The sequence below is a fragment of the Centroberyx affinis genome, unplaced genomic scaffold, assembly GCF_046629955.1.
Source record: "Centroberyx affinis isolate AG114_WGS23_722 - 3 ecotype Tasmania unplaced genomic scaffold, CSIRO-AGI_Caff_v1 ptg002383l_1, whole genome shotgun sequence".
Classification (NCBI taxonomy): domain Eukaryota; kingdom Metazoa; phylum Chordata; class Actinopteri; order Beryciformes; family Berycidae; genus Centroberyx; species Centroberyx affinis.
In genome coordinates, this window is record NW_027280639.1 from 15592 (window position 1) to 40644 (window position 25053).

Here is a 25053-nt window from a genome sequence, read left to right on the forward strand (position 1 = left end):
GGTAAAGCTGCATGTGATGACTCTTAGTGATGACATTTTGGAAATGAGACCAACCAGAGGAGTGGAAAGGTGAGTAATAAAGAGAAAACAAGTATGGGCAAGATCAGGGCATTAGATTGTGTGAACTTGAGTGAGACAATTTGAAGAAAATCAGTGAGGGAGAATGTGATTAAAACATGGAGAGAGAGAGAGGCAGAGGGGTATAGAGAGAACGGTTATGGATAGAGTGAAAGGTGTAGCATGGTGCCAAGTTTCAGTGTGCCAAAGCTCTATTGAAGGTCACATAGTGGAGCCAGGGCTATTGAGAGAGCCTTTTAATAGCCGGCCGGCCTGCCTGTCAATCCTACCCAGTGACTTGTACTGGGAGGTGTCAACACCCACCTTCTGCCTTGCTGCCCGCTCCCAGCACGCCTGTCTCTCTCAGGATGGCAGGGACATAATCTCCCAGCTCCAACCCCCTTATCTCTCATTCACCCCCCCTTCCCCTCCACTTGATTAAAATGCTTCTCAATTAACCACATGCTACTGGATCTGGATCTGCTCTCCCTTCTCTCCCCCATCGGGCTACATAATCCCAAATCCTGGAGTAATAATACACCGCACCTCAACTGCAATCTGTGTTACTTTGGAATGTCAGCTGCCAACGCACACACCTAACACACGTTGCACATGTCCAGACCGCCATCATCTCCATTTCCTTCTATTTACATCTGCCATACATCATTTTGACATGTTCCCCTCTATCTGCTTTACAGTAGCCCCTTGACACGTTGGGAAAAATCAGCTGTCCTACCTCTAATGTAAATTCATTCAAATATCTCATTCATGTCTTCTTTCTTGGCGAGTCCTATTCAGGTTGAATTATTTAATGCAAGGAAACATACTTGCCCCTCTTCAGTTAAATCCATATGTTCTTGACCTCTCTTTTGCCCACCCTCCTGTAGTCTTAACCCCCCCCCAACACACACACACACACACACACACAGTCACCCCTGAGATGTACACGCCCCCACTCTAATACACTGGGTTAAGGGCATCAGGAGCATTCTTCCCAGACATGTGCCTCTGTCAGTCATATACACACACTCACACACTCACACACCCAATCCTGTTGCCACTGTGTCCTCTGTGTTCCCAGCACAAGGCTGGCTCGCTGCTCTGTCAGTCTTCTGTCCTCGGCCCTCCTGTCCCCCTCTCTCTGCGGCCTGGAGCCATAACCTGAACAATATCCCCGAATCGTCTTCAACCTCCTGCCAACACAGAGGCCTTTTCCACGGATTAACTTTGTTTTTAAGTGTTGACAAAGATTGTCTTTGTTTCCAAGGGGAACGAGCAGAGCAGGGCTGTTCATCCTGCGTGGATTTGTAGCTTAGAAGAAATCCTCAGCTGTCCGAAGTCTTCCAAGATGGCGGCTGTGAAAGGCTGGATGGTGGGGCTCCTGCTTGTGCTCCTGTGCCCATTCCAGGCCCCGCTGTCCGGTGTGGTGAGCGCCCAGGATGTGGCTGAGGCAGAGGGAGAAGTCCGTGCCGAAAACGCAGAAGAGGAAGGTCATCTAGAGGAGGTGGTGGCCGACGATGGCGGGGAAACTGCCGATGGTGATGGTGATGATGATGATGAAGCTGGAGAAGAAGAAGAGGTAGCAACGGAGGAAGCTGAGGAAGAAGACGAGGAGGAGGAAGAGGCAGCTGAGGCCGAGGCTGACGAAGAGGAGGGTGAGGAGGCGGCTGCCGCTGAGGAGGAGAGTGATGAGGAGGAGGAGGAGGAGGAGGATGCTGATGAGGAAGAGGAGGGTGCTGACGAGGAAGAGGAGGCTGCTGATGTGGGAGAGGAGGCTGCTGATGAGGAGGAGGAGGATGCTGATGAGGAAGAGGAGGCTGCTGATGAGGACGAGGAGGCTGCTGATGAGGAAGAGGAGGCTTCTGATAAGGAAGAGGAGGCTGCTGATGAGGAAGAGGAGGATGCTGATGAGGAAGAGGAGGCGGAAGAGGAGGCCACAGCTGATGATGACGATGAGGAGGCAGCAGAGGAGGAGGAAGAGGAGGCAGCAGAGGAGGAAGAGGAGGCTTCTGAAGAGGAAGAGGAGGCCTCTGAAGAGGAAGAGGAGGCAGCTGAAGAGGAAGACGAGGCAGCTGAAGAGGAAGACGAGGCAGCTGAAGAGGATGATGAAGCAGCTGAGGAAGAGGAGGAGGCTGAGGAAGAGGAGGAGGCTGAGGAAGAGGAGGAGGCTGAGGCTGCTGAAGAAGAAGAGGAAGCAGAGGAAGAGGCCGACACTGCTGAGGAGGAGGACGACGATGAGGACGATGCTGAGGAAGAGGATGCGGCTGAAGCAGAGGAAGATGAGGAGGATGAAGGTAGTGAACCCACTTACATTACATCATGGTTGGCAGCAGGACGCTATAACCCTAACCCTAAAATTCAAAGAAATTGCTGTTTTGTTGGATATCTACAGGGTTTTGCTTCAAAATGCCAAAGTGTTACATTTAATGTAGTGATTCATTATGAAGTATAATAAGTTATTGAGTCTTTTGCTTGAAGTGTATCCTCTCTCTGTCAATGTAATGGACTTTTCTGATATTGTGAGGCTAGCTGCAACTACTGCAGGAATGCTGTCACACTTGTAGAGCCTTAAAATAGATCGCCATATCTCTGCAGTAGCCGGCAGTATCTAAACTGTTCAAACCTTTTGTCGATCCAAAAACACAGGTACTGTTGAGCTGTGTACATTTGGTATAGAGTTGAAGCAGTATTGTTAACACACATAATCCACTCAACACAGTAGTGCTGTAACCAAAGTTAAAATGCAGCATTTCTTTATTAAGTCATGCCTCTTGATTCCTGATTATGACTTGCACACCAAGGTCAGGCTGACAGGTGCATGTTTGAGAAACAGTTAGTTGAGCACCAGCTTGTATTAGAAGTAATTTGCCTCTTTGGTACATCTGCAGTGAAATGGTGTTCCAGTGTTGCAGAGTTTTTCAACCATTCACTTTCAACTAATGATGCAGTCTAAATAGTTGCAATTCATTGGAAGAATAGTACTGCAAAGTTTGGTTATGGGATAGTTTGCTCACTGGACTTTACATCTGACTTTTGTTGTACATACTTATCTATGCAATTGGCCTTCTCAGTAAAGGCCATGTAGATTTAGTACTTGGTGTTCAGTGCTTAGCTTGCACAGCTACAGCACATGTGATATCATTGTGTAAGCATCTTCTCATTTACCATAACCGGACACCGGCTGTCCATGACCTGACACAGATAATATGATCTCATGTTGATCTAAAGAATGTTTACATGAAGGGGAGACATCATTTTATACGCAGCGCAGTAATGTTGATAAGTCTCTTGACTTTTTATAGATGAGCCTGAAGGTGACGACGCAGCAGAAAGCGAGGATGATATGAGTGAAGAGGAGGCCGCCGCTGAAACTGCACACTTCCACTCAGGCTCTCTGTGTAGTGTTTGCTCCATCTGTGAGGTAAAATGATGTGATGAGAGGAATAGCCTCTTTAATGGTGTAACTATTACTAGTAATGAACACCTCAACGACGGTGGCATAGCCCATCATTAAAGTAAAAATTGTCAAATTCAAAGGAACATTATCACATTGATATTACTTTACATGATGATCAAGCCTAAGTGCACCATGTGTCTCTTCCCTCCTTCAGCACTGTACTAGTAACTGTGACAAATGCCCCTGTGAAGAGGGAGACGAGTCAGACCACTGTCAGCACTGCCAGGTAAGCATCTCCAGCACCCAGCTCCATATTAATACATGATGAAGGCAACAACAGCCTCCTCATTTTGACCTGCTTCTGTCTTCCAGGGATGCTCACACTGCTACCTTTGTCCAGTGCTGTGTGACACAATTTGCACACCAGGTAAATACTTTTTATTCCATGACACCGATGTTTAATTACATTTTTGTCAACTCTGACTTGTCTAAACTGTTGTTTTGATCGCTCCTTTCAGGTGGCCTCGTCGACGAACTAACTGGGTCCCTCTTTCAGTAAGACTCTTCACAATACATGAACATAATTCAATATTATTTATTGCCCCAAGGCAAGTACAGTTTGCAAGATCTGCCCAGAAAACAGGGTGCAACACTCTTAACTGTGGACAACATACAACACCTTCAGACTGGACAGAAACTCAGAAAATTAGGTCTGCAACTTATTCAGCATAAGGGCAGCATATAAAAATAAATAACACTGACAGTATTGTTAGTTCAGTGATGATCAGGGAGAGGCCAGTGCAGAAAATATGGTTATGTACTTATATGAGCCTAGTATAGACAGATTTTTTGTCTTGTACAGCAACACAAAAAAGGCTTAAAAGGCAAGCCTCAGTATATTAATTGTTTGTGTGTAGTTCAGTGCTCTGACCTCTCTCCTTTGCAGGACCATTTCGTCCCTACTTTGAGCACCCTGGGAGCTGGGAGCTGTGCCCTTGGGCGCCACCATGTGGTTGCATCAGGTCCTCAGGACTGGAGCTGTCCGGCTGCTCTGACGTCACCAACAAGTGGACTCAGCAACACACGAATGCTTGTCAATGAATATGACAGCTATTCAGAAAAAAAAACAAATTTATTTATGGTTTAGGTTATGTTATAGTAGATTTTTCAACTATCGCTGAGAGCTGAAATAAGTCGTAGAGTCCAATTTATTTTTGTTAAAATGAAACACATTGTAGCCATAATGAACTAAAGTACATTTCTTAACTGCGACACTGGTTAATTTCGCAATGCTGAACAATTTGACTGAATAATACATTAGTCTTATTTTCTAATTTGTTCAGATTTCTTCATTCAGGACCATTATTGTGAAACAACTGTTTGTTTTCAGCCGTTTCAGTCAGTGGAGCAAAAGTGTAATTAACACAGCTGCTCAACATCAGAGTGGAGTGACAGAAGTCTATGTGGGATTAATGCACTAGAAAAATTTAACTTAAGTCTGTAATCACCTAAACCTATTGCCAGTCCTGAAAACAACATAGAATTTACCAGTAGATGTAACTTCCTTATAGGGAGTTCAGCCTTTACATTACAGTAGGCTATTGCAACAAATAAAGATATGGTTATTGTACTGTATGTTACAATTTCACCCAATGTTAATACAGAAACAGCTTGTGTTATACAGTATTACTGATTTTCACCTGATAATAAATTTCTCCTATGTTTAAAACGTTGATGTCTATACACTGACACACTGCCAGTCCCCCAATTAAACATACATTTGTATTTTAGACAAGTCAACTTCTGGAATGGCAAACAACACGATCTGAATCCTTAAAAATTGGAGACCTACCATTTTTGTTTAATTCATGATGACTTTAGGCTAATTATGCTGGAGTTCCATAATTCCTTATTCCTTACTATATGTACACCATGTGTTTTTCATATAGTTATTCTAATAATATTCTAATATGCACTTAAGTGTGGTTGTGATACATAGGTAACTTCGTTTTATTTTATAATCTCCCAGTAGTCCTGTAATATGTGATATTTGTACAGTATCCTTCTTAAATTAATTATTTGTTTAATAGGGGATATTTGGTGATATCTTACTTTCTACAGACACTGAACAAACTCAATTTAGACCTTGCTGGCATTGCTGTAGCGCGCCACTGAGGTTTGAGACAGTCAGTGATGAAAATGAAGTTAATTGCCCAGGCAATCAGGTACTGATGAACAATGAGGTTCAGCTGGCCTGTCAGGTTGGAGGAAAGCTGATAATTGTCAGTGTTTGAGCTCTCCAGACCAGCAGCGGTCCTGCTTGCTGAGTGAGGCAGCAAGACGTGTTTTCAGGTGAGGTCTGTTCTGTGTCCAAGAAAAACAAAAGTCCCTGTTGCTGCCAGTGACTCGGCAAAAAACCTCCTGTACTGAGTTGTCTGTTTATGATCAACACAGACAGCCAGGGCATCGTGCTTGATATTGTGATTGTATTTAATATCATAATAACAATGGCAATGCAGCCTACTATTGGATTTCAGTGCAACATGTCTAAGTTTACAGTTTTCTATTATTGGCTAAGTTAGCCACTTGCTGTCTTGTGATACCATTTGACTTAGCTTAAATTTCCAACTTTTCAGTTATGAGCTCGCATGATCAAAGAAATGATCCACATTCAATCATGTGTGTAGGCCTACATTTTATGCAGGATCAATTCTCAACTCTTTCATTGTTCATTCCGTAGGCTTATTGATAACATATGTAATTTCATATGTGGTAAGAAAAATGAATTAAATTCAACGTCCTGAAATTTCAATTCCAATTCTGTTCCTGTAGGCTTTTTCAAATTCCAATTCCTCAGCTGACTTGAAATCCATTCATGACCCAAACCCTGGTCACCGATGAGAATAAAAGAACTCTGAACATTTGACTGTGTGTCAGCAGTGTTCAGCCAACTGTCAAAACTCAACTGAAAGCTGACGTTTGCGACTAGGTTACGGTAACATAAACCTACTTGTCTCGCTAGCTCTTCTAGTCAACATCTGCATATTAGCAAATTTAGCGGTTAAGCATCCTCAAACGGGTGGGTTACCTTTTTAATTTAGTATAATCCCGTAAATGCTATAAACCAGGGGTTCTCAACCTTTTCTACTCCAAGGCCCACCTATTCATACTTGTAACGGGCCAGGGACCATTAAAAAACAAAAAGAACCCAAATTATTTTGGCTAATCTGTTCTATTCTAATAATCTAATCTAAAAATCTATTCTAAATGTATTAATGAACTACAACAACACCACTCCCTGTTATACAGGTGGGAGCCCTCGAATTAAATAAATACAATAAAAACAAATAGGTTCTTTAAAATTGTATGGGTGTGCCTAAAATTTGGCTAAACTACATTAGTTTATAGTATAAACTAATGTAGTTTAGCCAAATTTTAGTGGAGTAGGAAAGTTGGCGTTCGTTAATGGACATCGGCTGAAACTGAACCCAGCTACTTATGCTCACTGTGTAGCCTAATGATTTCAAAACTTTCTACCTATTAAGCAGGAAGTTGTAAAAGACTTAGGCCTATACCTAGTGGCGGTATGAGTGACAACTTCATTCAGCTGCAATGCTTGAAATGTTGCCGAAGCAGTTCTTCTCCACTAAAGAGTCATCCTACCCAGGGCTTGTAAAGTTGATCGACGTTGTCTTTGTGTTGATCACAACAGAAATGTTAAAAACAATTCAAGGGAATGTTGCTAGTAGGCTATTGAAAATACCGTGCCAGTCTCTCTCGACTCAGCAATCTGTGTATACCTGTGGTTTATACTGAAGCTAGGCCACGGTGCACAGAAAAATGGCCGCCTCTCCGAATCCCACCATCCCGGAACATGTGTCCGGATTCGTCTTCTATAAAGACGTTTTGAATGGGAATGACTCTCCTACAGTCCTATGGTTGCAAGAATAGACAATCATTCATCTGTATTAAACCTATAGAATAATAAAATGTATATTATATATATTTTGCAGTATCCTTTTATCTTGGCGCTAACAACTGAAAACCTGCCTAAATTTTCCAGAGTAATATTCCACGTAGGTTAAGTGTAACTCAGTTTCCAAATTCCAAGGAGACAAGTTTTTTGTAATGAATCATGTACTTGTGTAATCATACATGTGTAATCATGTATATGGTGTCATTTCCCCATGCCAAGTCACTAGTGTGTTTTCCTGTTTGTTACTGGTTCAGAAAGTGAGGGCTGTGTGGTTTCTGAGGGAGGATAAACACAGATAGAACTGGATTAGAGTAATGAGGTGTGGTGCTGTGTGTTGGGGGGTGAAGGGCAGAGAACCTGTTGTGTAGGTGTTACGACTGATGTATGTGTAAACACGTGAACAATGACAATAAACATCAGAGGCAATAAGACGTTTCCACCCCTCCCTCCTTTGTCAAAAACATGGAGCTCCAGTCTATAATCCCTGTCCTACAGTCTCATGTCTAAACTGTCTCTAATTTTAATGTATCATCGGAGAGCAGTGGGATAAGATGTGAGCTACCACAGGGATCAACCCTGGGGCCCCTCATCTTTCTCATAATGACAAGCCAGCTGCTCTAAATTGTAAACTGAACTGTTAATGCCAGTTTATTTACATTTATTGAAGAAACTGAAAAATAGAATGTAAACCAAACAAAATAACTATCAGGTACGCTGTGTATTAAATGTTCATCGTTTGTGATTGACTGTTGATTAGTTAGATTTAGGTTGGCTCATTTGCTGTAAAGTCATATTGAGATATGCTTGTGATGAAGGGCTATATAAATATATTATGATGGCCCTAAACGTGACACCCAGGATTCATCAACTTTGAGGAGTTTTAATAATATTTCCTGAGTTGGCACTGCCTGGATATCTGGTATTACCACGGTTAATAGTCACATTCCTACAATTGCCGCTTTGAGATCCGATCATTAGAATCACCTGTATTTTGATTACAGGTACCAAAAGTGTGGCCTGTAGTCATGCTAGGTGTAGTGTAGCTGTCTCCCCTATACTGGTTGAATATTGTATACACAGTGGGCCCCCTCCCATTGCTTGTTCCTCCCTATATCCCTGACTTTAACCATATTGAGACACGTCTTTGCCACCTTAAGCTTCTCTTCACTGTTGGTCTTTACTTAGAATTGGACACTAGCTTTAATGTGACACCTCCGTACTAACGTACCAATCTTTCTTTTTAAGCCATAGGAAGGTGAAGCCTGGATAGTAAGGTAAGATGCCTTTTTTTTTTTTTTTTTTTTTTTTTTTTTTTTAAATAAAATAAACATTTCTGCTTGTGGACACTTTAACCCTAAGCCTTAACAGACTGTTGATGCATTCAGTCAGTGGCAAGTGTTTTTTTCCCTAATTTTTTGCATTTTTGATCAAAAGATGAGGCAAAAGGACACCTTCCACTATGATTGACTTTTTTGATATGTTAAAATGTTCACTATCCTTTAGCTCAGTATAATTTGACCAAATCAAGTAATCTGCGGTCAACGGCTTGCACATTACATGCAATAATTATGAAAGTTGCGACCTGTCAACATCTAGTCTCTTAATGGCTCCCTGTCTGATACTCTAGACCTGAATACGGCCTTTCGTATCTCAGTGCAGTTAAATGGGGTCTCAGTTCTAGGATGGACTCTGTAACGCATTTTGCCATTTGTGAAATATGTGGATGACGCGATGTCCAAGTGCAAAAGCCAAAAATTATTGCCTTCCCAGTCCCACCACTATTCCTAAGGGTATACAGGGTCATATTAGCATTCTCCAAATGCTATTCCAACCAGACTCCATCGGGGCTGGTACACTAATAGAATCAACAATCTGTACTTTGCCTCATATTCATCTTGAGTGTACAGCCATTTCTTCTGTCCCAGGGCTTTATTACTTAAGTCAGATGTGAAACAGAAGCTGTGAAATTGGTTTTGCAAAATTGATTAATTGCGTTGAATAATTTCCAATTCAGGGACTCTTAATTGATAAGTGGTTTCCTTTTTTTCTTCTGAAGATGCATCTCTCCACTCTTCTGCTGTGCCTGTGTTGGGGAGCTTTAGTTGGAGCATCTGGTGAGTACAGTACATCAGTTTCTACTAAATTGGGGTGTTGGTCAGCTCCAGAAGTTTTTGCCTTGTTCTGTACTAATCACAAATGTAACTTATCCAGTGTATGGATTACAGGATCCTGAGGGATGTTGTTTCTCACTGCACAATGTGGGATTTTTTTTTTTTTTTTTTTTTCAAGTGACAGTAATGCATGTCCTGTGATGCTTTTTGTTCAACTCGGCTCCTGCAGTATTCACATTATGTCGCTGTATTTCTTTCAGACGGCAGTGATTGGTGCTATACTGGCTGTGGTAAGTAAGGACAGATTTCTTGACTTCATGCAGAGATTCTCAATCCAAGTTCTCAGGACCCAGAGCCCTGTTGGTTTTCACTCTAGATATCCAATCACAGGATTTTACACCTCAGACAGCAAGCAATTAAATCAGGAGAGAGTAGGTTTATGAATTTAAAAAGCAATAATGAATCAAAACATTAATCCATGTGAAGCTATTGTTATTAGTAGGCTATTGAAAATTGAAGCTAAGATCATAAGTAGCAAATGAAAGGGCAGAGTGATAATTTGTGGATGAAGTAGCTCTAAAGAGACACAGCCTTAACCTCTGAGGTGGGAAGCAGTAGTAGAAGGCTAGAGCGTGTGAACTAACCTTACTGAACTTGCACTAGGCTTCATTTAACCACCTAGTAGGATAGAAAAGCAGCTGTACTCTGTGTCCCAAGGACCAGGATTGAGAACCACTGACGATTTGGGCCAAAATTTCAACAGTGTGCATTGGTCTGTGGTACTAAGAGCACCCCTAACTCTTGATAGAGCACACCCCGGCCCACTGGAGCAGCATCTCCGGTGCTTTCTGCGGGGGGACGAAGCAGTCTCCTATCAATATCGTCACCAGCCATGCTGTGACTGACGACAAACTCCATAACTTTACCCTCGTCAACTTCTCCTCTCAGCATGCCCTCAAGTCTCTCACAAACAACGGACATACAGGTACGCCTGCTGAGACTCCAGTTGCCCTTTTTGTTTTTTCTTAGCCTGTGAAGTGCCAGGCTGTATTTATATATGCTATACATACTGTTTTTTCTTAGCCTGAGGTGCCTGTGAAGTGCCAGGCTGTATTTATATATGCTATACATACTGTCAGTGTGCCAAAAACATGGCAGACTGTATTTATATATGCTATACATACTGTCAGTGTGCCAAAAACATGGCAGACTGTGTTTATATATGCTATACATACTGTCAGAGTGCCAAAAACCTGGCAGACTGTGTTTATATATGCTATACATACTGTCAGTGTGCCAAAAACATGGTAAACTGTAATGCTAATATGTAAATAGCATGATTGATGCAGTTCCAAAGCAATTCACATGATAAAGACATGTTTAAGTAATCTCCGACTGTAACTAAGTAGTTATTAAACGCTCTTCTCCATTTTTCCCTCGGCTAGTGAAATGCATATTGGAGGAAAATGAGGTTGAAGTGAAAGGAGGTGGACTCAATGCAACGTATTCTTCACTTCAGTTTCACTTCCACTGGGGGGATACAGACCACCACCCGGGCTCGGAGCACATGATTGATGGACACAGATATCCCATGGAGGTAGTGTCAACATTATGCTAAACCTGTGTTTTGTTAAGTTTTGTGCCTTGTATTTCCATCTTTTTGTTTTTCCAAATTATTCCATTTCCTGTAGATGCACATAGTCAGTCTGAAGAAGGGTCTTACCGTGCAGCAGGCCATAGCGGATCCAGAGGGAATTGCTGTTCTGGGGTTTTTCATAAATGTATGTCGCACACTTCTAAATCGTTTCCAAAGAAAGGTCTTATCATTGGTATAAGCTTTGAAAAGAAAATTATTTAGGGGAAAGGTCACTAAAAATATAAGAAGTTGCCAAAGCCAATTTCATCTGTGTATCCAGTGATGGTAAAGCTGTAATTTTGCAGACATTTAATTGACTTTGACAGCCTAGTAATAAGAGTCTAGATTTTACACCTTGACAACCCTCTCAAATATTGAACTGCCCCAGACATCAGGAATAACGTGAATTCTAACATGTAGGATAGTATTTTGCCCATGATGAAACTTTTTACTATAGCCATTGTCTCTTCACTGAAGGCAACAGAAGACGGAGCTACATCACAAACGTGGGATAACTTTACATCTTATCTGATGAACATCTCAGCTAAAGGTTGGTCCTTTTTGTTTCACTTTCTCAGTTATGTCGTTAAAGGGGGACATTGCTTAAGACTTCATGCATGTTTTTGCGTACATTACAATGAGCTGCTCCCAAGGTGTATACACTTACTGATTTTTCAAGCTTAGCACTCTTCATCAGATGAGAAAATAAAAAACTGGTGTCACTTAATATCCACAGCTATCATGCTCAGTGCTAACACAAACTGTACAATAAATGAAATTTGGCAATAAAATTTGACAGTAATTGACAGCCATTGGCATTTAAGTCACTTTTCAATAGGAAGGATTATCTGATTAATTGGCATCCTTGTAAAATCTGGATCATTTTAGGCCTTGATCTTCACTCTAATTGGATTCCTTATGTATTTCCTATTCATTTACTTCTCCACTTTCCTTTTTTTCTTGTGTTCCAGACCTCTGTGGGTTTTTTTTTTTTGAGAACTAAATAAGGTTGAATGAAAACTAAAGCCTAAAAATATTATAACTAAAGTCAAATGTCAGTCCTCATTAAATCCCTTAGATGCCAACGTGTCCACTGTATAAATCCCAAAGTCTCAATAGTAGGATATTGATGTCACCCCCCACTTAAATTGTTCAATACCTAGATATTTACGTGAGGACAGATTGTGTTGTGCCTGTATGAAGTTCACTGCCACAGGGACTTGTCGTGATTTCTAATGGCACTCCTGTGCTCAGGTTGTTTACAGCGAAACCTGCCAATCCACATGCGCACTTAGCATACAGACAACATTGCTTGTGTTAAGAAATCATACCCTTGGATGTTGTAGGTCTTACCAGTCTGTGGGTGGGTAAAGGCATTTGCTTTTGAACTTGCATTGTTGTCTGTTGGCACATCTATAGATGCCCTGGGGCACTTTCATTGACTCACTGCAGATCTGGTGTATGTAAATCAGTTGAGAGATGGGGAGGCTTTTCTTGAGGGGTGTATGGCGTTTCTGCCAACGGTTTGCGGTATAGGCTAGTGCTTAGCCCATGCTGCTCCTTTATGATAATGTTTCTGGGATCAAACCTGGGACCTTCTGGTTATTTTAATATATTTAAATCCATTTAACTTCACTGATAATTTAAATATTGTCTTATTTGTGTTTGCTCTATCTTTTCGTAGACTCTATGGTTAGTATAAGCCACAGCATTTCTATTGACGACCTGATTGGAGATGTAGACCTCACAAAATTCTATCGGTACATGGGTTCCTTGACCACCCCCACCTGCAACGAAGCAGTGGTTTGGACAGTCTTTCAAGAGCCAATCAAAGTCAGCAAAAACCTGGTAAGATGTCACACTTTAACAGGAACAGAGAAACCTTTCTTTTCCAGGAGAACGGAAAGGCTGTGTTTAGTAAACACACCCCCCTCTGCAGAGAGGAAAAGCTGTGAAACGGGTTACAGTTGAATGATCTTAACAATATGAACTTATCTGACTGTGTGAGACATTCAAACATTACTGTCCTTAAGGGAAATTTGGTTTACAGACAGGATTTACAATATAAATGTACAGTAAACACCACAACACACTCGGGTGATGAGACCTGACAGTCGATAGCTCAATTTAATGTGATTCATGCACAATCTAATAAACATTTTGCCATTGAGCCTTTGATTTGGCCACAGATGTTTTCGACCATGGTGAAAAACTAACTAACTAAATTGAAATTAAGTTTCAATTGACTCTAACCTTGGCTGGAATCCCTCTTTCCCTTCTTTAGGCATCGTCTTTTTTTTTTTCCCCGACCATGTATCATAGTTGTATCAGTTACAGTAGTGACAATAGCACAAGCCAGAATTTGAATACTTGCCAACATGGCAGTGAAGTCTGACCTGGAGATGCAGGAGGCAAACACAATGGCTACTATCTTTATCTTTGACTGAGCGGAGAACAGTATTTTTATATATATATATCACGGCCTCCAACAGTATCGGTAGTTCCTGTCGCCTTACTGTCTGGTCATCACTTTATCTCTCCTGCCTTCCCTGTAAACCTTGACACACCCTTGATGCTGAGTTTGCCAGCTCACTCTGGTTTACACACAGCATATACTGTATACCACAAACACGTGGTGGCTGCATGTGTTGATTCCAGCATGATGCCGTCACAAATATGTAGTTTGCGCACTAGTAGCTTGAAGGACCACACTATGAAGGATTCACAGACAGACTGCGGACCTTTTTTTGTTTTGATGTTCAAGGCAATTAAATGGGCACAACTGGCTGAAAATCCTCCCTGGATTTAAAATTACATGAGAATTACATGGAGCCAAAACTAATAATAATGGTAATGGAAATAAAAATAGAAATAAAAGAAATAATAATCCTTTTTTGTGGTTATTCACATTTTTATATTGCAGTTTCAGTAGGTCCTTCTGTCTAGCTTGTTGTGAGTATATGACTTTGAAAAACAGATACTGTTGCCAATCTGTTCATCACTGAATGGCATGAATGGCATGAGTATGTAATCTGCCTCTCCATCTTATCTAAGTAACTGACAGCCACCAGCATTTGATAGATGGTGAGGTGAAATACTGTAGACGCAGGTGTCTGTGCATGTGGTCTGTTCCCTGCTGCCCCAGTCAGGTGGCTCAACGGTTGCACAACAGTTTGCCTCCTCAAGCATGCCGATCTTCAGAACAATGAAAGATGGTCCTTTTTGGCTTTTTCATATTTTTTTACGAATGTCTTTCTATTACTTATTCTCTACGATTGAGTCCATAGGGCAGCCTGCTTGGCTGGGTGTTGGGTGATTACAAATAATTAGACTTAAAAATCCAACTTGTCTACATTTTTGTGTGAGGTCTTGCATTTCTGCTGAGAGTGACAAATCATCTTAGCCACTAATGCAGACTTTCCAGCCTGACATCCTCTGACTGTTTTGCTGTCTAGATCATTACTAAAGGTGATTGTGGGCTTCTGGGTTTGGGAACACCCTGCCCGAGGCTAGATAATTTAGCACTCTTCTTAAAATGTGCTCTGAATTTTATGCAGTTTGTTTTTGGCCCACTTTCAATCTTTTATTTTTAACCACTTTTTTTAATTGTTTCCCGTTGGGTTTTTTTTATGCGTTTTTTAAAGCACTTTCGATATACAGTAGAGTTTAAACAGCCAACTGATTAAATATTGGCCCAAATTGAATTTATATGCTGCTGGAAAATGCTGTCCAAAACTTGCTGTCATTTACAACTTCAGAACTCACAATATAATGGCCCTGCTTATAACACAATTGTAGGCCAGTTGGGAGAATTCTTTGTTTTGTTTCCCTCAGATTAAACGGTTTCCAATGAAGACCATGCTCAGCAACGTCTATCGGCCTACGCAAGCTCTGAATGGACGCCATGTATATGCTTCCCCTGCAATTCCACCATCTCCAGGTGGGTTAATGACACGAGTATCGGCAACAAATTTTATGACTGGGTGTACTGAAATGTTAAATACAACTGTTTTTCCATTCTTTAGGCCATGCATGGTGCTATGATGACCACTGTGGTATGTAACAAACTAATAACGCTGTTAGAGCAGGGTTTGGATTTTATTTTTCAGTAAGTCAGTGATATTCACGGTACGCTTGTCCTTCGGCCCTCAGCGTACAGTCCTGCTCATTGGCACCTTCTGCCTGAGTCCCATTGTGGTGGCGCGCGCCAGTCACCCATCAACATAGAGAAGAAGTACGTTGTGGAAGACCAACGACTCGATGACTTCACCTACACAAAGTTTGACGACAAGCATGCCATGAAGTACATCACCAACACAGGCCATACAGGTTTGCAACTGTTATTACATACATTAAGGACTGCTTTCTGGACATGAATTAAGCAAGGACTTAGATGGACTAATATCTTTGGGCTCAATTGAATTATTGTTTGCATATACATCTTCAAATAGCCATAGATTAGCACATTTTTAAATTTTCTTAAAGGAAGATTGGCACTACCCAGGTCCTAAAAGAGGGCTTAAATTAAGCCTTTGATGGGGCAGGTTTTGCTTTGGTTTAATGGTCTTGGCACTACAGTGTAAACTCCAAAATTAGATTTTCCAAAAATGACACCTACTCTTAGAAAATGATTGCTGGCATGAATATGAAGAACATTAAGGATTATTAATAAAATTTCACTATACAAAATGTGTTTTTATGAATGGAATCATCTGCATTTTTATGAAATGCTTACCAAATTTCAGGTCACAACATTTTCCTACTCTACAATCAAGAACTAACTAAACCAAATTTATGTTATGTTTTATTAAAGCCATTTTAAGCCATGATTAACTGAGCAAAGACTTTAATTTATGACTTAACTTATACTTTTTACTTTTAACTTATAGGTTGAGAAAACTACCGCAACCATGGTAAAAGGCAATACTTAAGTCAAAAGGTGGCATAGGGTCAATTTAAAAGATTTTGCTGTCAAGGCTATACATACTTTGACAATTATAGGCAAAGAACTAGAGAACAGAATCCACTCTGAAATTCCCATGTTATGCCATTTACGCTCATGCCGTTCATATCCCACTACTCACTCTTCTCCCACTGCTCTCACTCCCTCCCAGTGAAGGCTGTGCTGAAGGACGGTATGGTGGAGGTGTCTGGCGGCGGCCTGGGTTACGTCTACTCCACCCTCCAGTTCCACTTCCACTGGGGCAGCACAACGGACGGCTCTGAGGGCTCTGAGCACGCCGTGGACTCAAAGAAGTACCCAATGGAGGTAAAACACTACATACCAAGTAGAGGATGGAGTTGTTGCATTGAAGGTGTTCTGTCATTCTCTAGTGTATTTTGCGGTTTGTGTTTTCAATGTCATTGGTTTGTGTTTTTATTCAGATGCACATTGTGAACATGAGGAAAGATTTAACGCTGGCAGAGGCAAAAGTGACTCCAACCGGACTGGCGGTGCTAGGATTCTTTATTGAGGTAAAGTTCAGTGCGTTAAGACTAATGTTATGTTATGAGTCACAGTGTCTTATGGTTACGACGGGAACAGAGAGATTGGGTTCATCTGGAAATACAGTATTGTGTAGAAAAAAGCTCAGCTATGTTTACTAAATGAGAGAGAGGTTGTTTGACGTAAATGGTTTATTGTCAATGTCAACAGTTGTAAAGACGAATGCCCATCGTTCTCTCTTTAGCTTCAGTAGAAACCCTGCCCAAAGCATCAAGACTTTGTTACACTTCAGTTTTGTTTTGTGTTTTGCATCCATTGTATGCATCTTATAAATACTGTGCCTGGTAATGAGATGCCTAATGATAAATTGGCTAAAGAGTAAATCAGTATTTCACAGTTTGGGAGGCAAAGCTTTATTGTAGTCTATGAACATTTGACACTGGTCAAACATGAGCTGATGTAAAGCAAACTCCAGACTGTGCTGAAGTCTTGAAACCAGCACTGTTGTGTGTAATGTTCATGCATGAGACCCAATTTGCTTATTGAGGGTATTTACAGTGCATATTACTGCTTACTGGGGGGAAATGGGAACTTTTTTTTTTTCCCCACCAACCCATTACTGAAAATGCACCGATGTTGGATTTCCAACTGCAATTTAAACGCTCAGTGAAAACTACAAAGGTGAAGCTTCCAGAATATTCCAGATGGCATTCGTCTGACAATAAATGGGGTCTATTTTCTCCATTTTCTAGGCTGCTGATGATCACAAGGGACATGGCGGAGGTTCAGAAAGTCAAGAGGTAAATGGTGAAGCTTCCCTAAACCTCTAGATCTATTTTAGTTTTTGACTAAGCGGCAGCACAATCCACTGGGCTATCAAACGGTTGGATAGTGATGGTAAGCCCTTGAGAACTTGGTGTTCCTTTTTTATCGCTCACCCTTTGTTTCGGCAGGAAGGTTCCACGTCAAACTCGGATCATTGGAAAAAATTTACCTCCTACCTGTCGGCTATTCAAAACATCAGTGAGTGCACACTCTGTACTGTAGCATGGTCTTTAAAAACCTGAGTTTGGACACCAAAAAGATGCACCACTACATATTTTCCTTCTTTGTTCAATTTAGGCAGCAAAGTTGAGGTCACTGAAGAGATTTCCATTGATGACTTACTTGGTGATGTGGACCGCACAGAATACTACCGCTACAATGGCTCCCTAACCACCCCTACATGTAATGAAGCAGTGGTTTGGACTGTCTTTAAAAATCCTATCAAGATGGACAAGGACCTGGTACGTGTCATTGGCCATCTTGGTGCTGACTAGCTGTGATCATGATTTGTGGCAAATTTGAATGTTGACTCGGGTTACTTTCAGGTTCAGTGTGTCAAACAGGTGGTCCAGTTGCATTTTTTGGGGTATATTTTGACAATCTGCATTTAGTCGGGCAGGATAGAAGGTAAGTAATGCTGTAAACTGGCATTATATTGCATGCAGGCCTATGCAGAGAGAAATCTTTATTAACTCCTGTAGTTCAAATCTTGTTGTTCACTGGAGATTAGAAAGTGTCTGATCCAGTTACTTACACTCCTTTTAGCACACCTGATTCAATTAAGGTGTCATGAGAATGTGTGGCCCTTAATTTGAGTAGAGTTGGAGCTAAAAGTTGCAGGATAGAGGGCATTTGAGGACTGCGTTGAATTGTATTATGCCAAGCAATGAGTACGCAAGTCATAGCAAAAACACTTTCATACGGTGATGTTGATGGGAAAACAGGTTATTACATTCAGTGATACTATGCTATTCTGGAATGAACTGAATGAACTCATGGAATGAGTATGATAATACATAGCAGCATCTGGGTGTGACTGTGGTAGGGCTAGATGACAGAAATTAAGGGCTGCCAGATTTTTCTGGCCACAGTCGATGATTAGCATTGCTTTACTAGAGACATTGTTTACCAGGGACAGGCAACCATGTGACATGGAGGGCAGCGTCTGCAGGTTTTCATTCCAACCAATCACGACACAAGCCGATTTCACTGATTAGCACAACTTCAATCAGACAGGGGGAACTGATCTGTGAAATCGGCTGGTTGTAGTCTTTGGTTGGAATGAAAACCTGCATGCACTCAGCCCTCCATGGCACATGATGGCCTTTCCCTGCTGTACACAGATGAAGGTTATGCTGAGTGCATCCGGTGAATCCCAGTCAACTTAAACGACACCTGTTTGGATTAGCAGCATTCATTCAATGATGCTTGAAAATGCCAATGCACACAGTGTTGAAGCATGTGGGTTCAGTTTGTTCTTACATGAGCAGTCTAGCTGTAGAGGTGGTGTTGGTGTCCACTGAGACATTACTAGGGTGTTTAAGTGAAAACACCCACAAGGTCTCATCTTTCAGCTGAGAATGACTAAGTAAACCTTACAGACACTGTATGAAGGGTTTTCCCCAGGGTGCAGTTCATTACAAATTCATTTCCTCACGCCTGAGCTCAAGGAAGGGCAGCCATGTGCCTCGGATGGCCAAGAGTCTGCAGGTTTCAATTCCAACCATATACTCCACCCGCTGATTTGACTGGAACTAATCAGTGAAGTTAGTGTTTGGAATGAGTAGGGCTGGGTATCGGTACTCAATACCTTAAGGTATCGACCGAAATAACCCAGCACCAAGTAGTATCGAAACTTCTCCACTCAAACGATACCTGCATTCAATACTTTTTGTACACAGATCTAGAAAAAAAATGACTATTTGTATGGTTTTGCTCGCAGCCAATCACCGCAAGCGTTCTTCAATTTAACGCGACGTGTGATTGGCCCACTACCGCAGCAGCTACAGCCCATACAGTCTGTGGTGGTGAAGTCGAGCGCGGTGTATGTGACGGAGTTGGCAGTTCAGCGTTCCGAGATGCCACCAAAACGTAAAAAAAAGGTATCGAATGAAGTACTCTATTGGTATCGGTATCACTTTAAGGATACTGGTATTGGTACTGGTATCGTAATTTTTTAAATGATACCCAGCCCTAGGAATGAGCACAAGCTTTCAGCACAAGCCACAGTATGGCAGTGTCAAAATCCTTAGCCCAGAGGGTATCTGAGAAACAAACTTTATTTTGAGCACACCATATGCTATTAGTACCACCTATCAGGCACATATGCCCTATTAGTGCGTAATTCAGAACCTTGGACAGCGAAGGACTAATTACCCAACTCTAGAAAAAGGCTTATGTAGCATTTGAGCACATTTATTGCATTTTAAAATAAAGTATACACTGAATACATTTTACAAAACTGCCTCTGTGCCTCCTTAATCTGTTTCAATACACAGGTGCAATTGCAAAACTGCCTTGTCAATCCATTACAATTAATTTATAATTGACAGTTTCTGTTGAGACTGAGTGCAATAATCGTAAAGTCCATTGTGTGCCTTTTTTGGCATTTTTTGCCTTTAGTAGCTGAGGCTCCACAGCCATTAGCATGAGCCAGTCTGTCTCATTGTTCTGAGATGGTTGGACGTGTTTAATTTGTTGGATTTTAAAACATCTGTTGATATTGTTGTTCATATTGTGATTTCATGAAAACAATCTACTGATATCATGAAATTAACTTGTGTCTATTGTTTCAATACCCTACAGTACACCGTAACTACATGATGGCCAAAACCTGAAAAATTGCACACTAATTGTGGTGAAGGGAGGGGAAGTAACTTATTTTGCGCTGATCTATTTTTTGAATAGAGACTATTTTAATGAAAATATTAAGAGCCTATTGCCTAGCATTTGTTTAATTACTAGAGAATTTTTCTGAATTACTCCATGAAGACAAGGTGTGGCCAATGCCATACCCACTCCATGCACATGCTCTCAGCGCTTCATGGCACGTGTTCACCCATCCCTGCTCTAGCTCCTTGGCACGTAGATGAGACTCACTGAACCATGACGTGTGTTATTTGATACTGAAATGAGGACCAGCTTGGAAGTTCATGTCCAACTAAAAGGGTGATGACAAGTAACCGAAAGGATCAACGATTTCCATCAGTGTAGACAATGACCTAGATGGAGCATAGTGATGTTTCTGACAGTTCAGAGAGTTCAGTTAAATGATGATGTGACTTATCTCACTGAATCACCCGTTCCGAACATGGTACCCGGTGCTTGGTTAAATTATCTGCAAAGTCTAAATCATTCATTGCAGTAGTACAGGTTTTACAAGTTGTTTTTTTTTTTGTTTTTTTTAACTCAAGCCCCTATGTTAACGGTCACTCACTTATTCAACCAGAGAGGTGATATCTAGATTGTGATTAACATCTCAACTTTAGAGGGCTTTTGTCATTGTGTAATAGTACAAGTCTTTAATCTGTAACAGTAGGATTTACAGTATGATAGATTTTCATCATAATGAAATGTTAGTCAGAGATGCATCAGAAGCTAAATTGGTGACAGTTTTGTAATTATTAACTGTTTAGGACAGGCTTTTATCAGCTAAGTGCATAAGGAAGGGCCTGCAGGTTTTATTTCCTCATCCCATTGTGTGGAGCATTTGCCAACACTTGAAGTTCGGTGGGATGGGCAAGAAGGACCAAATAAGGAACAGATCAGGAGTGGATTATGCCACCTTTATGCACACAATCCTCCTGATCTGCCTGGTGCTTGCCATTTGTCTGTTGGACAGCATACTTTGAAAGGGTGTGTAAACTTGATAGCCACCATGAAGTGTGTATTGTGTAGTATTAACATGACAGGTCATGTCACTTGCCCAGGTGAAACAGCTGGAAAATAACTTGCAAACGTGGCATGAAAGCAGATGCACAGCAAGTCAAAAGAATGGAACTAGCACTTGTGTGTCTATCTAAAATGCCACTTAATGTTTCTTTTCCCCCACCAGATGAAGATGTTCCCCCGTCATGCAGGCTATCACGATGTGTATCGGCCCCAGCAGCCCCTTCACAGCAGGAAGATCTACACCACAGCAGCCTCCAGCGCCCCAGGACCCGTGATGATGTTTCTGCTGCTGGCCTGTTTCTGTGCTCTTTCAGTCTAGTGTGCTGTACCTGTGACAAGGTTGGCTCACGGAGAGGCAGAAAGAATATCTTGCACTAATTCTGTTGCTGTCCACATTTTCAGCTTTTTAGCACTACAGCATTTCATTTGATATCAAAAGAATTGGAAAGTGGTGTTTGGTTGATGGTTTCAAGACTTTGGATCAATGTTGACTTTTTTGGAATCATTAGATAATCAAGACATTGGTGACTACAGGCTGACCAGGGAAATTTTCCCTTTAATTTATTTGAATCTGGTCCATCAATTTGGTCTGTTTTGGCCTTCTTAGCCTATCCCACTGTGCAGTGTGCTTAGTAGCTTGGGCTGGTGCGTGTGCTTAGCACTGTTTTTATAACGGTGCCTTGACTACTCCTGCATTCTGGCTTAAACTGTTGCTACTAGTCAAGATTTACATTTTAAAAATGGCAGCAACGTTTGAACTGGAGAGAGGATATCTGTGTTCAGAAGCCTTGCACTGTGGGACAGGTCCTGTGTATCAACCCAATGATCTGCCACCTTTTGTCCCATTGTTTTTCAAACATAGTATTGAACTGCACCTGAAGTAATTAAAGTCTGTAGCCTACTGCACATGACCAAGCTAATCTGCTACTTCCAAACACCAAGATTTCCTCTTGTTTATTCTTGCTGATCATCCCTCATATTGGCGCTTGTGTTGACCACATGGAAGGGGCAGCAAGGAATGTGCATGGAAAGATTGTAAAAAGAAAAGGAGAGAATGTAATTTGTAAGGGGGGGGGGGGGGTCAACGTTCTTTCGCTTTTCTTCAGCAGTGGCGAATATATTGTTGCAACCACTGATTTAAAATAAATTATTGTATCAGTGCTGTTTTTGAATGTGAAGTTCTTCCTGGTATTGTGTCACTTATACTGATTGTCTCTGGATGCCAGTATATGGCTGAGCCTCAACAGAGATGGTGTTTCTCATCCCCACCTAGTTTATCAGCCTGGCTGAACTGGCAACCTTCTGGTCACAAACCCACTACTCTAACATTTAGGCTACTGTCAACTCCCTTGTTTAAGTGGATAGTTGACATTGCAGAGTGCCAAGAAAGATGTAAGCAAGAAAAGTGGTGATCTGTAACCCAGATTTGTGTGATTAATTAAACCCATGACCTTTCTATTTATTTTGCCCTCTGAGCTACCAGGACGCACTGGCTTAACTTTGTTTGTTTTTTTATGCTTTTGTTACCTGGAAAAACTACGATCCTTAGTCTATTGTATGTGTGGACAGGCAATATACTTTGCCTGAAGGTCTGTTAATGTTACTTTTTTGGAGATTAGCGTCTTTAGACACGCAGTAATCCTGCCAGCCTTTTGTATACACAAGATAAGCTGCGGAGTGATCTAGACTGGTGTTTCATCCCGTTCAAACAAGTTTGATTAAACTGGCTCTCTCTGCAGATAAAAGGATTAGTTTGTTACTAAATTGCTACTTAAATAGTATTGAGGCAGTGTAATGTGGCCTTAACATGACATTTACTTGCCAGTGTCAGTGAATTTGACTTGAACTAAAATAGATTTCACTGAGACTTTTAGGCATTTGTGAGAAATACACATTTGTCCTTTGGCTATTATTAACAGATAAACAATAGTTTCAATAGACTTGTGACATACAATACAATACATACACACTGTCAAAGTGGACAAACCAGAAAATCACTCTTTTGGAATGTGAGAGTCTACAGTAGTGTCACCATTGATAAGGGTGACGCTGGCAGCAGTCCAGCTCCATCAGAATGGAAGGACTGCATGTAGGCAGTTCACGAGTCGAGCAAAGTCATGTTCATAAATTCATATCCGTTGAGACATTCCCAGTCTTCACTCGCTTCCCCCCTCCTGATCCCCCCCTCTCTCGTCTTGGTCTGGATTGTTTCTACAATGGATACATCAGAAAGAGTCGCTCACTGATGGATTAGTGATATATGATAATATAATATTTTCCAAAAGCACTTGGAATGTATTCAGAACAAATTCAAAGACACTTTAAGGCTATTATGGAGGTGTTTTCCCCCTGGATCTGGTCTCCTAAATCTGGCCTTAAGGACATTAACTACCTGATTCATTTGAGGTTGTTTTATTGTGTGAAACAGGTAATACAGGGGAAAAAAAGGTCAGGAACAGGCCACACTCAGCTCTTTGGGTACTTAGTGACTCATTCTGAGGTTTGATGGATATAATGATAACAATACAGCTAACCTAGGCCACTACATGCTGGCACTGCCATTCATTCTGAGTGAATGAGACTGAAGGAGCCATGGGCATGATGTTGTTATATCATTGTAATATAAATGAGGAGATCTAGGCCTGCCCACTACAGGTTAGACCTGATCACAGTGCTGCCATATACTGTCCAGTGAAGTGAAATTTACACTACAAGTCATGAACAACTTTAGTGAGCAAGTGATGATTAGCCCACATGGAATTCAACTATTTTTCAGAACAATTATATCTCAGAAATAATTTAACAAATTCTCAGAGCAGAGAATGCAGTTCAATACTATTTGTTTATCTACAGCTTTCTTTAAGCTCATAATTATTTATTAGTGTTGCCAACAGCTCTGGAGGGCGCAGTCACAAGACAACTAAAGAGAAACTGCAAATGTTGCATTTTCCAGCCCTGATGCCACAGTATTACGTCATCTCTATTTTCAGTTAACAAACCACAGGCTTATTTGATATGTTTGGAAAAACTGAAAGAAAACTACATTTGTAAGTAGGTAGCAGATACCTTCAGAAATCCTAGATATTACACTGATATTGTCCAGTTATAACCAAACTTTGACATATTGTGATACTCCATTAATCCCCTGAAGGAGAAATTTGTCCTTTTTTTTTTTCTCCTGGAGCGACGGGGAATCCAGTGTCTTGCTCCAGGACACTTCATGTTGTCATGGGGCTTGAATCTGGGCCCTCCATCTGAAGAATAGTTTCCCCACTCGCTACATCCCAGGAGCTGGATTCACATAAACTTTCTTAGGAAAAAAATAATGTCTTAAGTGCTATTGTTTTTTGTTTTTTTAATATATACATATATTTTTATTTTTATTTTTTTGTAGGATAACTTTAGTCATAGGAAAAAAGTCAAGAAAAGCTGATATTCATCAAAATAGTTCTGATTTATTTCTTTAACTTTTTTCTTATTTTGTTTCCTAAGAAATAACGTATGAATAAATGGGATTCTTGAAAGCAAAGTTCTCAAATTTGATTCCTCTTGCGTTAAAAATGTTGCAGTGAAGAGGAAAGCTTCTAAATTAATTAATGTAAACACATTTTAGACATTTAAGTAGGTGCTAAGTAGGTCCTATGTTTATTTCAAACTATCAATGGGTTTACTTACTGTATCCTACATTTTAAGCTCAACATTGTCTCCTTCAAT

At 41.0% G+C, this 25053-nt stretch overlaps 2 protein-coding genes across 2 annotated transcripts; both read left to right on the forward strand.

The window, feature by feature from the left end:
• The first annotated feature begins 1405 nt into the window (after positions 1 to 1405).
• LOC139656086 (sarcoplasmic reticulum histidine-rich calcium-binding protein) lies at positions 1406 to 4013 on the forward strand. The gene is made up of 6 exons (XM_071533572.1): positions 1406 to 1960; positions 2051 to 2354; positions 3435 to 3478; positions 3669 to 3740; positions 3827 to 3881; positions 3973 to 4013. The coding sequence occupies exons 1-6, from the start codon at positions 1406 to 1408 to the stop codon at positions 4011 to 4013; spliced, it is 1071 nt and encodes a 356-aa protein (XP_071389673.1).
• A 4550-nt stretch (positions 4014 to 8563) lies between these two features.
• Positions 8564 to 22752, forward strand: LOC139656094 (uncharacterized). The gene is made up of 17 exons (XM_071533585.1): positions 8564 to 8704; positions 9487 to 9544; positions 9802 to 9831; positions 10350 to 10526; positions 10987 to 11138; positions 11233 to 11322; positions 11655 to 11727; positions 12862 to 13025; positions 15012 to 15117; positions 15203 to 15232; positions 15330 to 15506; positions 16292 to 16446; positions 16563 to 16652; positions 17376 to 17423; positions 17577 to 17646; positions 17746 to 17909; positions 21503 to 22752. The coding sequence occupies exons 2-17, from the start codon at positions 9487 to 9489 to the stop codon at positions 21656 to 21658; spliced, it is 1740 nt and encodes a 579-aa protein (XP_071389686.1). The 5' UTR covers positions 8564 to 8704; the 3' UTR covers positions 21659 to 22752.
• Positions 22753 to 25053: the final 2301 nt, after the last annotated feature.

What these genes read in the sequence shown, in the direction of transcription:
- LOC139656086 (XM_071533572.1), top strand. Translation starts at nt 1,406, where the DNA reads ATGGCGGCTGTGAAAGGCTGGATGGTGGGGCTCCTGCTTGTGCTCCTG. An exon ending in GTGTTTGCTCCATCTGTGAG is followed by an intron (nt 3,479 to 3,668) that starts GTAAAATGATGT and finishes TCCCTCCTTCAG; the next exon opens with CACTGTACTAGTAACTGTGA. An exon ending in TGACACAATTTGCACACCAG is followed by an intron (nt 3,882 to 3,972) that starts GTAAATACTTTT and finishes CGCTCCTTTCAG; the next exon opens with GTGGCCTCGTCGACGAACTA.
- LOC139656094 (XM_071533585.1), top strand. Translation starts at nt 9,487, where the DNA reads ATGCATCTCTCCACTCTTCTGCTGTGCCTGTGTTGGGGAGCTTTAGTT. An exon ending in GACACAGATATCCCATGGAG is followed by an intron (nt 11,139 to 11,232) that starts GTAGTGTCAACA and finishes CATTTCCTGTAG; the next exon opens with ATGCACATAGTCAGTCTGAA. An exon ending in GTGCTATGATGACCACTGTG is followed by an intron (nt 15,233 to 15,329) that starts GTATGTAACAAA and finishes TTCGGCCCTCAG; the next exon opens with CGTACAGTCCTGCTCATTGG.